General features: G+C 41.8%; 1 protein-coding gene across 11 annotated transcripts in view; it reads right to left on the bottom strand.

The window, feature by feature from the left end:
- Window positions 1-217: 217 nt before the first annotated feature.
- Window positions 218-12,662, bottom strand: part of ANK2 (ankyrin 2) — a 242,099-nt gene continuing 229,654 nt past the window's right edge. For 7 of the 11 annotated variants that reach the window (XM_065686177.1, XM_065686159.1, XM_065686210.1 and 4 more), the window contains 9 exons: window positions 12,453-12,599; window positions 10,884-11,166; window positions 8,408-8,693; window positions 6,581-6,673; window positions 6,029-6,112; window positions 5,633-5,797; window positions 4,151-4,333; window positions 2,866-2,957; window positions 218-2,500 (listed from right to left, as the gene is read on the bottom strand). In XM_065686177.1, the coding sequence (XP_065542249.1) occupies window positions 2,329-2,500; window positions 2,866-2,957; window positions 4,151-4,333; window positions 5,633-5,797; window positions 6,029-6,112; window positions 6,581-6,673; window positions 8,408-8,693; window positions 10,884-11,166; window positions 12,453-12,599 (1,505 nt within the window). In that variant the 3' untranslated portion in view covers window positions 218-2,328. The remainder of the gene's footprint in view (window positions 2,501-2,865; window positions 2,958-4,150; window positions 4,334-5,632; window positions 5,798-6,028; window positions 6,113-6,580; window positions 6,674-8,407; window positions 8,694-10,883; window positions 11,167-12,452; window positions 12,600-12,662) is intronic. The other 4 variants (XM_065686190.1, XM_065686218.1, XM_065686168.1 and 1 more) reach the window with 1 other exon arrangement.

Below are 12,662 nucleotides of genomic sequence, written 5' to 3'. Positions count from 1 at the left end.
GCATTTCAGGCACAATAACTAGATAACAAGGCAAGATACATGCTTTTTAATTGCTGTTACTAGTTTTTCAAAGGGTCTCTGACTGTTGCAAAGATGGACACTTAGCGATTGGTGCTGAATAGCAGAAACAAAGGAACTGTAACAGTGATAATTTGGGTAAGGTATCCAAATGGGAGCTGTTGTTTCTGCTGTGCTGGCAGTAAAGGAGAGTGAGGCATTCTACATTGAACACTTGTACATGTTTATTTAGTTAAATCAGCCATTGTACACATTGCAGCTATGTATTGTTCGTGTTGTAATTTTCTTTTAATTATTTTTAACTAATACATGCCCTCATAGATATATTTAATTAGTGTTATCACCATGGGAACAAGATGCTGATTTCTCAACTTAAAATTCACTTCTTCTCACAGTATTCAAGTTCTCTGATAACACAGCAAAAAATCAAAATAAGAGGTGAATAACCATTATGTTGTTACACAGAACATCATCTGCACCGCAAAGAACACAACAGAAATGCATTTCTTTAGAGCCCCGTCCTTGAAGACCATCCTGTGCTATCTCGGTCAGAAAGGAAGCCGTGATGCGGTGGGGAATGTTTCATCAGGGGTCTCGGTTTGGCTGCTGAAACGTCTTACTGTATTAATTTAGCTATTCCTCCTATGTGGCACCTTGGCAGGTTGGCCTGCAGGAAGCCAGAACTCCTGAGAGATCTGGGGCTTCCAGCATTGTGACTGTCAAGGAAGTGCCCTTGATCTGAGCACTGAGTGAGTCACTAAGGAACCAAAGGACCATGTAACAGTAGAAGGTCAGACAGGCTTGGAAAAAGCATTACTCTCAGAGGAGAGGGTATCTTATACTGGGGTCTTGTGTATACTAATAAAAACTCAAACAGCTGTTTAAAAACGGTCAGTTTGAGTATATGTGTGTGCAGTATACATGCTACAACACTCCAGAGCTCCCTCTGTTGCATATGAAGGTGCAGAACACCCACAATGTTGGAATTCTACTTTCCCTTTTAGGAAAATAAAAGTGTGGAGATGCTGTCATGGTTGTCAGTTGGTTAGTTTAGAAACATATATATCCTATGTGGAGACAGAAAACAAGACAGGAACAGAAAATGGCTTATGAAGGACTGTGAGCACTTCCTTGTTAGAAAACTCCATGTTGGAAGGTAAAAACTGCTCGCTCAGTGCTAAGAGGGCTGACAAGCTGACAGGATTATGGGAGGGTTTGGGCTTGCCCTTCTGGTGTCACATGCATGTGTTGGATAAGAGGCAATCTCAATAAAACACAGAAACTGAATTACTCTCTTGGTGTGGTAGGTAAGTCTGTCTCCTGTAGGTATCTACAGTGCAGCGGCTAGCAGGAAGTACCACCAATGAGGTGGTGTGGTTGGCAAAGCAGTGCTGAGAATGGGAAACTACAGCAGCTGGGATTATTAAATACACCCTGCCACATGTTCAGATCTAAAAGAGGTTAATCCCTTACACAAGTGTGCCGTAGAGATAGCTGCTAGTGAGTTGGTTACCTAAGTGAGTGTTTTGGTTTGTTTTTTTAACTTTTTTAACTCTTTCTGGTAATGTCTAAGTGGCTTTCCAAAGCTCGTAGAAGTACAAATGGCCATAGTCAGCTGTTGCTTTGGGGGAACAGCTGAACTTCCAGGTTTTGAGCTTGGCTTTCAGAGCCTTCACTAGACTAAGTCCCTAAAGTGGTAGTCTTGCGGATGCAGTAGATCTGCAGTGCTTCCTTCTCAGCAAATCTGTGTTTGCCATCGATCATGTTAATGTTTGTGTTGTGAATCACTCATGGGCAGCATCAACAGAGCTTGTAACCTGTGATGCTACTCGCAGTGGTCGGCAGTGTGCTTTCTGCAGTATGTAAGTCCAAGTGCTGTCACTATACACAGGGAGTTTACATGTTAGCTGCTGTGATGATTATGCATGTACATAGTTTGTTCAAGAGGCCTGTGCATGAAGTCCTTTCATGGACACAAACGTCCTTTCAGGAAGGCAACACAGAAGCAGCAGGAAGCGGCGATGTGAACAAACTCCCAGCGCAGCACAGCGAGGTTGGTTCAGTGGAAAATGATCCTGGATGAAGAATGCTCTTTGGTCACAACTCATCTTACAGTGTACCAAAAAACTGAACAAAATGCTGAAATGAAAAATGGGGTAAGGAAAAAGAAAGAAGATGTCTCTATATCAAGAAACAAGTAGACGTAACTGTGTCTTCTGGTAGTGATGCAGGTTGTGATGTGTGCACACAATGACGATGAATGCTGTGTTAGGGGCTGGAGGGCTGGGTTGTGGCAGCTTCTCAGTTGTCCTATTTGCAGTCCTCTCTGCAGAGGTGCCTGAGAAGCTGCTGGAGGTGCTGTTGGAGGTCATCCTGTGGTAGTGCTTCTGGTGTGTCTTCCAGCTCTTCTATGTGCACATGCTGGCCATCCTGATCCTTCATCACAGTCCTCTTGTGCATTCTGGACTTAGTGAGTGTTGTCCTTAAGTGTGGAATAAAAGAGGCAAGTGTGAGAGGAAGGAAAGGAAGGGAGGAAGGAGTGCACACCACCACATCCCCCCAACTATGTAACAGAAAACTGAGTGGGGAAGGAAAGACAGGATGAAGTGCAGAGTAGGCCAAGACAAATTGAGCAGCCGGGCACGGGTCATAGGACAAGGAGAAGAAGGCTGAGGGGGGTCCCACTGGTGCACCAGCCGGCCCCTGGTTGCCCTTCTGCCTTGCCATTTGTCTGCTGGTGTAAGTGGTTGCACTTCAGACACACCCATCAATCCAGTTATTAGTTATGTGTTGTTAATCCTGTTCTAGGAAGACTTCATTGACATGCCACACCATGCCAAGCCAAACCTTTTAATCACTGATCCATCCTCTTTCAGGATTTCTTTCTCCACCAAAGTGGGGAGCTGGACTTTCATTTGGTTACCTGCATAGCTCAAAGCCTCAAACGAAAACATAAGTCCCACATTAAAACACAACCCAAAAGCCTAGGACAGAAGCTGTATTGCTCTTCCTAATGTATCTTCTAACATATAGCACTCATCTGCAGTAGTGCAGTTGAATGCTGAGAAAATAATTAATAAATAAACATTAGGAGCACATGCCTGCCATTTGCATCCTTTCAAATATTCCTTAAACGTACTGATCAGACCAGAGCTTCTTGTCTAAGCTAGTTTCATTTTACTAGTATTTGTACCAAGGCATCTCAGTACTTTCTGCTGCAAAGTAGCCCTACTCTATGTCATGCTGTGCCATGCTCGCAGCACTCATCCTTTCTCTCTATTGATGACAGCTACTACAGTCACCTTTTTCCTATCGTAGAAAATACTGTCTCATGTACAGCCGTTCCTTCTACCACCTCAAGCTGCTAGCTTGCAACACTAGGAGTACAGAGGTGGGTTTATGTGGAAATGACGGGTGATGCTCTGGAGCCCTGAGTCTACCAAAATGGAAGAGGCATGGCATGGAGCCACACCAGTTTTCCACAAAGAATCTCTTTTTCCTAGAAACGCGGTACATAGAAACCAGCCTAATAGAAAAAAAAAAAAGAATTATTTCTATTTTCCTTTCATCTGAAGGTGAGTTCATCTTCACTACCTTCCACATGTTGAATAAGGGACAACAAAATGGATATAGAGCAAAGCACTATCAATTCCTTGTAGAAAATGCTACCTTCATTCCATACCCCTTTTCTCTTACTGAAACATCTACACTGACCAGAAAAAGAGGAAAACTGGGAAAGGTGCTACTTTACTTGTTAACTGTTGCTTCCCATCGAAGACAAATGCATCAACTCACCCAGAGTGCAGACTTGATTCTGTCAGTTTCCAAACTTCACTCTGTGTGTGCTTTAAAAGTAACTGTACCCATGATTTCCAACAACTTCATTGAAAGCCTCCCAGGGTTTTTAAGATTCTTAAAATATTTTACATCTAATTCTGTGATGTTTGCTTCTTCCCTTCCCCCACACACTTTACATACTAACCCCTTCATAATACAGCTGAGTATAACAACAGAGCATAACTGAGTTTACATTCTGTTTTCTATTTAAACTCTACTTTTGACACAGTAGAATTTATGCTCAGGTATGTTGTGACCCTTCATTTAATACTTTACATTTAAAAGGCATTTTTACCTCTTCGAAGTCCTCTTTGGCCGACGGAAGATCACGAGCTAGGCTGGCATCCCCCAGGTGTTTCTCCATCCTCTCGCCTTGCACTACAGTGCTCTTGATGACTTTGCTGACCTTCCGGCCTTCTGCTGGCTTGGACTGGAACTCAGGGGCAGTAGGCAAAACAGCAGGTTCAGACACAGTCACCTGTAAGGTTAGAAAGCAGAAGTATACTGGAGGTGAATGACATAATGGATGCTAAGAATTCTTTTGGCTACTCTGTCATTCTTTCTTGATTGTGGCCATAGAGAACAATAGGAGCGTCTCACTTTCCACACGTATGCATCAAAACAGCGAGCTACCTTTCATTTCCTGCTTTACAGCTCCAGAATGAGACGTTATGAGGCAACAGGAATGGTTCTGGGATATGACTACCCTGCACCACACGGCAGGCTACTGTACCAGATCACCTGCTGAGGCCGACAGAGTTACACCAAGTAATAAGCAGAGCTCCTGCTGCAACTCCTCCCTGCGTTCACGCAGGTAGTACCAATTAGCAGTATTGGTCCATACTTAACATTAAGATATTCTTCTGAGAGACAAGTCACACTTGTAAAGCCAAGGAACTCTTACAGACGCAACCAGACCAGAATGGTAGGGAAAGTGACAAACACGATTTTAGTGGACAAAATACAGACTTACTGTATATGGGTTCCGTATGAAAAAGACTGTATTTTCTGGTACGGTCAGCTAACTAAAACCAAATTACTTTGTTTTCTTGTTCCCTTCCTCCTAAAGAATTAACTCCCAGGATGAATTCTAGCAAGAGAACCATAATTCTGTTCTTAGCATTTCTAACAAAATTCGCTTGTTACCTGTCATTTTCAACGGCAGACCTGCCAAAAGCAAGCCCGGTGCCTAGCTTATGGACCTTCAACCTTACATCTGTCCATCCAGACATTTGCAGGGCTACATAGTGAACTAAGGCAGGGAAAGAAAAGCGAAAGGTGCTCACCTTTGCGGGTCATCATTGCTTTTTAATGACCTGGCTCTACAAAGAGTTTGCATGTAAGCGATACTCTTTTTTTTTTGCCTCTTCAAAGCAGAGAACACACCAGAAAGTGAAACCTAATGTAACTGTCTAGTTTTAGAAAGGCTTAGTTGTGGACACCTAGAGAACATTGATCATTCCCTGTCAATGTCTGCTACTGTTTTCCTTAAAGTAAAATGTATGCTAACAAATACAGAATCACATTCTATCCGTATGTCATCTTAGCACGAAGCTGTTTTCTTCATGAATTCTGTACTTCCCATAAATGGCAGAATCCATGTCCTCGTTCCCTCTTTCCACTTTCCCACCCCCACCTTTCTCCATCTGTCTTTGGAGGCCTTTCCATCTGCAAGAATGGTTTCTCAAGTACCATTCAAACCTCAGTGTTTGTTTTAAAACAAGCAAGGGGCATTTATGCTGCTTTGTATCATCATGAGGAAAGCATGAGATCTGACCTCTGATTGTTTGCTGTCACTCTTCAGCACGACCCGTTTTACGACTTTGGAATAGCCATCTCCTTCTTTGATGGCAACGGGTTTCTGTGGCACTCCTTGCATTACAACTTCCTCTTTTTCTGTGCCATCTGGAGAGATGTATCGCCGGATGATCTTTCTCGTGACCTGAAGAAGGAAATAGAGCTTTGTCCCAAAAGACTTAACAAAACCATTCTTCCTCTTATTCTCGTTATTAACTGTAACGCTAAATGATCTTGCGAATCAAACCAATCCTTAACACATTGCAATCTCTCACAAAGAGAAATTCTTGTTCCTTCCACGCTCTACTCTTACAATTTTGCCATGACTGTGGATCTTGGACAGTAAGAAGGTAGCAAGGGGTACAACTGATAATACCTTCTTTACCACCGTGTGGCCATGTTCATCTGTGTATTGCTCTTCTGTGACTGTTTCTGGTGGCATTTCAGGCATACTATCAGCCTGTACGACAAAGAACAAAGCTTTATGAAGTGAGGCTTTCATGTGGGTAAGTTTAAATAAGCACTGTCAAAATCGGTTAATCGGTTCAAGAATGGAAAACAGAAAACTACTGAGAAACATTAGAAAAAACAGTTGTTCTGCAAATAAATACTTAGAAAGGCATGCAAAGAAAAGCAATGCTGTAGTGGCAGGGCAAATATATGCTAGCCTACAGTGTCATGTGTGGGGCTGAGAAGCCTCTGTCTGCCTCGAACTGAGGAATCTAACATAATTCAGCATTGGGTTAGCAGTATTACTGTAATCCTCCCTTCAAGGAAAGGTATCAGAATGGCTTATCCAAAGCCCATGCATTAGTTGGGAGTGTTCCAGTGTCAGATGCAATATCAGCCAAGTAGTTGTCCCAGCAGCACACCTAAAGGTGTCACCAGGGCCCAGTCACCGTTGGCTCGTGCAGTCAACACTCAGTACCTGAATAATCACCCGGCGACGAATGACCCTGGTAGTGATCATCTCATCCTCATCCGAGCTGGTCTCCAGCCTCCCTAACTCCTTGGCTATTTCCTATTGGAAGCATGGAAGCGGTGCTCTGTTGTACGCAGTTCTAGGAGTACTGACTCATTTTTATCTAAAACTGTCTTTGCTTTGGGGCGGGAAGCTTTGGCCACTCAACTATGCATTAACTCTTCGTTAGCACAGTGAAATAAAAAAAGGATGAATCTTTGTGGTACTAATTCTATGGGACTCTCTTGGTGCTCTTAAGATTGCAGGGACAAGCCTGAAAGTTGCAGCGTGACATCACTGCACTGCAGGGAACTGGAAGATACTACTAACACCAGCTCTGGAATTCATACGTATCACGTACAGTTTCTGTATTACTTACACAGAAAATTATATGAAAGCCTTTTAATTCTCCCTACCGGGAGGTACAGAGTGAAACAAATAGACAGCAGGACTAACCAGTCTGAACTACAGGACAACAGCCCCAGCACTGGAAAGATCAAGAAAAATTATTAATGAGTATTGAAGTTGTTCTCTCTCCCGCATAGGGAGGATTTAACTATTTAAAAGAAGAAGCCAGAAGGCAAAGAGAACCTGAAAAGAACTATCTGTGAACTGTCAATAGTACAAAAGCACCCAGGGGAAAATAAATAAGGTGTGGGAGGGAGGTGTTTCTTTTCAGTGATGGTTTACTTTAATAAAAGAACTGAAGGGAACAAGAAGTCCATTATTTTTGAGGGCAGCTTTTCCTACAGTGGCCATCCTACCAAGTCCCATCATAGCTAATCTTTCAAAGTCTGAGTTATCACACACAGCTTATATTGAACCTTTTTCTGCGATCCCAGAGGCAGAGCTCTGAAACTCTTCATTCTAGAAGTGGTACATTTGGCAATACAAACGGTAAAGAAAGAAGAGCTGGTTTCTAGGTGCATATCACAACAGGAAACAATTTCAGCTTAAGTAGAACTGTGTTGCCTCTGCTCCAACTTCACTGATAAACTCATCTCCTGCCCAATTACGCCTTCTCCTTTTCTTCTGCTTCCAACCTGCAAAGCGAGCTGTTTATTCTTAGACCTATATGTGCCAAGTCATTTACATTCCCTACTACAGGCCACAGAGTTGCTTTGTTTCCTTGCCTCTTACATTTTCTCCTCTCACAATATTGCCATAAGGTTCCTTTGTCTTATGCAACTGATAACCTACCTCCCATAGGTTTTTTTGTTTCTCTTCCATCTCCTGTCTCCATTTCTCCTTGCTGCCTGCACACTACCTAAACATCATTCTCAAGTTCTTTTCTTCTGGTGCATCCTTAGTATTCTGCAGTGTACCTCCCGCCACCTCTTTTCCACCTCGCTAACTTTGCAGTATTTTTCATGTCATTCTTCATGCTGCTCTGGGCTAGTCGTGCCTGTCTTCATAAGCTTTTAACCTTATTCCTTGTAACTTGCTACACCTGATTTTCACCATCCATTTGTACATAGTTTGTTTCTGTACTGTGACTTACACTATTTCACATGCACGGACATAACTGTCACAGACAAAAGAACAATAAAGGTAGCAGAACTGAAATTTCAGCCTGTCTGGATTTAGGATATGTGGCTTGCTTCAGCTTTGAAAACAACTGACTTTATACAACTGACTACAGCTAACACTTAGAACCACAGAGGCAAGGAGAAAAGACTCAGTTGCAGCTGGGGATTAATTAGAACAATTCAGAATAGTCTCATCTTAAGGAATGAGCAAGACATAAAGTTTGTTGATTTGTGTCAATTCTGTGAAAGCAAACTCACTGTTTACCTTTTCTAAGGATTCCTCTTCATAGCCTTTTCGAAACTGCTCTGTCTGTTCATCAGTTGACTCTACTATCACTAGACTAGTTTTCCTTGGAGAGAGGTCATCCTGGTACAGCTGAGTGTCCTCAGGCTCTCGGATGATGAGAGAGTCACCTCTCTGAGCAGACAGAGGGGGCTGCGAGGACAGTTTCTCTCTCTCTTCCTTCAACGTGCCGAAGCGGTTGGATTTCTTGCCTGCTGCGTTTCCAGTTACTGGTGCTGTGGACCACTCTGTTCCCGGAGTCGTGATGCTGCAAATTATAGGTTAGAAGGAAGTTACTACCATGCAGTGCTTACCAATTGCCATAAATTATAGCCCATTATGTGTCAATTCCATATTGTTATGTGTCTGTTGTCTAGGTAAGTCTAGAAATAACCAGTACTCCTTGACAGTAACTCCAGAGAAATCAGGCTAGGAGTCCTTTTTGTCTTCCCACCGGAGAAAATCTCCAACTGGATGTCCAAATGCTGCACCCATAAACTTTGTCTCCATAAAGTATTTATATGAGTTTTGCTGTTGCTCCTGTCCTCCAAAACCTATGTATTACCTATTATTTCCAGAAGGAAAGAGACTGGACAGCTACAGATGGATATGAAGTAACTACTCCATTAATTTCAAGCTATAGAGCTGCAGGTGAGGAGAGACTGACCTTTAGAGTTCCAGAGCTTTACCCAACAGAAATTTGGTAGAGAATCTTGCTTTGTTTGCAAAGTTATTTTCATTGTTTAACATTGCTACGATTTAAATGATACCACAAGTTATTTAAACAAATTATAACACATCACTACCGAACATATAGAAAGATAAGAGATCTATTTAAGGAGATGTACACGCAATATTTTCCTGTTGCATATGAGTAATTAACAGCCACTTCCAATACTAAGATAACTCTCAATCCAACTGAGTTTCATCAAGTAACCTCCTAACTCAGGCACAGGCTTGGAAAGTCACATCTAATTTGCACCAGTCATGACAATAATACCTGCTTCACCACCTAGGATCTTCTTCTGAGGGGACATTTCCCTTTTCATGTATATTGTTAAAAAGACTAAAAGGACAACTATTTAAAAAATGGTGGGATTACAGCCTGGAAAAAAAGCCAGCCTGCAAAAATTAAATCTTTCCCTTCTGAAACTTTTGAGAGGCTATTGAACCAGCACCAGCATGCTTGCTTCTTCCCCCTGCTCGTCCTAAAAATTAACTGAGGAAACTGTTACATTTTAATAGTAGAAGTCCAGATTCCTTTCTCCATAACCAATCCCACAAGCAGACAACGGTAATAACAACACTTACAGAATAACTTGTACATAAATGGCTTTTTATCTGATATGAGTTGGGTTTTGACGATTTGCTGTGCTCCTCTGACTACTGCCCTTGAAACAACTACATTCTAAAGTATGAAACAAGTTCATTGTAGTATACATTAACCAGTATTGCTCCAGGGTTGTTTTTTTTTGGGGTTTTTTTTTTTTTTTGTCCCATTCACCAGATTATATGTATTATTATATAGTTTCTCTTGGTAAGAATAATAGTAGTATAATTCCTTACGAGTTATTTAAATTTCCAGCCCAATTTTCCTCCTAGTTCACACTAGACGTGAAGGGGAGCGATATTCCTGATATCACTACTCTCATTTAGTGTGTGCAGTAGTGTCTCAAATGTATTCCCTATTCCTCAGAAACATTAATTTCCTCATGGAAAATCCTTAGGAAATATTGGTATTTTTCCCTATCAGTGCAATGTAAGTCCTCCACCTGATACTCTGCTTTCCACCTCTCACACTTGCTCCTGGGTGTAAAGCATATTGCAAGCAAAAGAATGCCCCCAAAGACCACTTGCTGGACTCAGCTGCGCTCGGAACGCTTGGACCTGTATCTCTACATCAAAGCTAACCACTCACAAGAACCTCATGTTCTGGAAGGGGATCCTTGGTAATATGCTAGCCTACTAGTACCTTAAAGAACCCTGCATGGAGTCATCAGCATGTGACTAAGGACAGTGGGAAGGAAGAAACATGAGCCTTTTCAAGTTCCTTTCCAAATGAAACTGGCCCCACTGACAGCCCCAGATCAGAATTCAAGGCTTTGCTGTGCAGGTCTTCTAAATCTAGACTTCATTGTGTGTTGCTCCCTTAAGTGCTTTTGACTTCTCTGTATAAAACCCCGCATCTGTTCATTTGGCCATTTGCAATTTACTTCTAAAAATCTAGTTCCTAATATGTGGTTCTGAGTTTTGTAAGTAACAATTAAGTTGGAAAATTTTTGCCTTGAGTGAAAAAGCCATCCTTAACCTGCAATAGGAACTAACAAACAGGTGCATGCAATTGGAGGAGAATTCTAGTGTGCTCCTCTGTTTCAAAGAAAACTGTAAAATCCCCTTATCACACAGAAAAGAAAGAACCTGTTCCATTGTGGTTTCCTTCTGGTCTTTTGACACTTACAAATATTCCTGTGGTGAAGCAGACGTTTTTTCTGGCACATCTTGGAGTTTCCCTGAGAATTCAGCTTTGACTTGTTCCTTATGTGCTTGTTTCAGGAGCTCAGCCATTGATACTTCTGCCTCACTCCTGGGAGTGCTGTCTTGAAAAGGAGAATAACTGACAGACACATCTTCCTCAGAGACAAGAGGAGGGTGTTCGGTTGGCTCACTGTCTTTAGATATTTTGTGGTCATCTTCTCGCTTATGTCTCGAACTGTATACTTCTTCTTGCAGTGCAGAAAACCCTTCAAGAAAAACAGATGACAAATGTCATTACAAGTCTTACTAGAAAACAGGAAGTCCTTCATGTTCTCCATGCGCATTTTAAATCCCTGGATGGAACACACTGCCTGAAATTTTTGAACATCTGGAGTGGGAACCTCTGTAAGTAGTTGAAGGAGCACTGGGTTACCACTGCTATTGCCAAATAATGAATCTTTTCAGTAACAGGCAAAAGGCAAATCACCCAGAAATTTACCTAGAGTCAGTAATCTTGAAACCCTCAAAGTATGCAAGAAGATTCATAACAGTTTTTTCCCAGCTCAGTAGGATAGGCTTTAGTTACACATACCCCAGCCCCACAACCTCCACCACCTTATTGATCTGCTTACAGAAAAAAATTACTCAGGTATGGACAAAGATATTCACATAGGACTAGGCGCAAAACTTCAGTCATTTACATGCTTCAAAGCATATAAACACCCACCCCAACCCCTAATCTCAAAGCAAGGGCTCTCATTCTTAAAAAAATGTACAATTAACATCTGTATTTCTGTTCCATGGGTCACAAGCTTAGGCTTTTCTTTTTCCTTATTAGGCACATTCAAGAGGAACCTACTGAACTCTGAAGAAGAGCTTGTGGGAAAAGATTGTACTGAATTTGGGCTGGAAACAGAGGTATACATTCTAAAAGTAATTGGTTGTGATATTAGAATGCTAATTATAGCAAGCAACCTTCTATTCCTGCACTCTCTTCAAGATGGGATGTTCACAGCTGTCTTAATACTCTACTAAGCTAGTCCTTCAATATTAGGATGTAAAGAGATCACCTCCACACCTGAAGGTGTTTCTTTAGTTTGCAACCATTGCTTAAATTTACTGGACTTGGAAACTGAAGAAATCCAACAGCATCATAGCAAAATTACAATATCCTGGATATTTGAATTCAAAGATTTCTCCAAAGTTTTCCTTCTTCCAATTACAGTCCAATCATAATGCAAGCTTCGTAACTTTCATTAAAGTACTCATATGAGAAAAAAAATCAACAAACCAGGCACTGTGATTTGCTGTAGTTTCTGACAAAATTCCTTTATATGCTTTGTAAGAATCGTCTGATGGGGAGATCTTATACCCCATGAAATAGCAAGTAGTGTGACATCATGGTTCCGTTCATCCCTATTATCTGTGCTAGCAAAATGGGATCCTAGCATTCAGTTGTAAGAGCTAATGGATTCTCCTAGTCAAATATTTCAGAACAGAAGCTAACACTCAGGTGAGATGATCCAGGCAGCCTGGATAGGGAGACCTTTACCTTCGCTGTGGTCCAATCCTATCGTTTGCTCCATTTCCACATACGTGCCAGTGCCGTGGACCTGCCCAGAGTCAATGCCGCTGGTCTCCATGAGATGAACAATATCCATGCGGTTGATTTTTGTAAGACATTGGGTAAGATTCGTATCTGTGGCATTAGAGTGACACCATATAGCCAAGTTAAGAATTTCACAAGCTTTCTCCCTTCTGT

This window comes from Lathamus discolor, chromosome 1 (assembly GCF_037157495.1).
Source record: "Lathamus discolor isolate bLatDis1 chromosome 1, bLatDis1.hap1, whole genome shotgun sequence".
Lineage (NCBI taxonomy): Eukaryota > Metazoa > Chordata > Aves > Psittaciformes > Psittacidae > Lathamus > Lathamus discolor.
The sequence above is the reverse complement of the archived record's forward strand: the minus strand, read 5'-3'. Positions and strand labels throughout refer to the sequence as shown.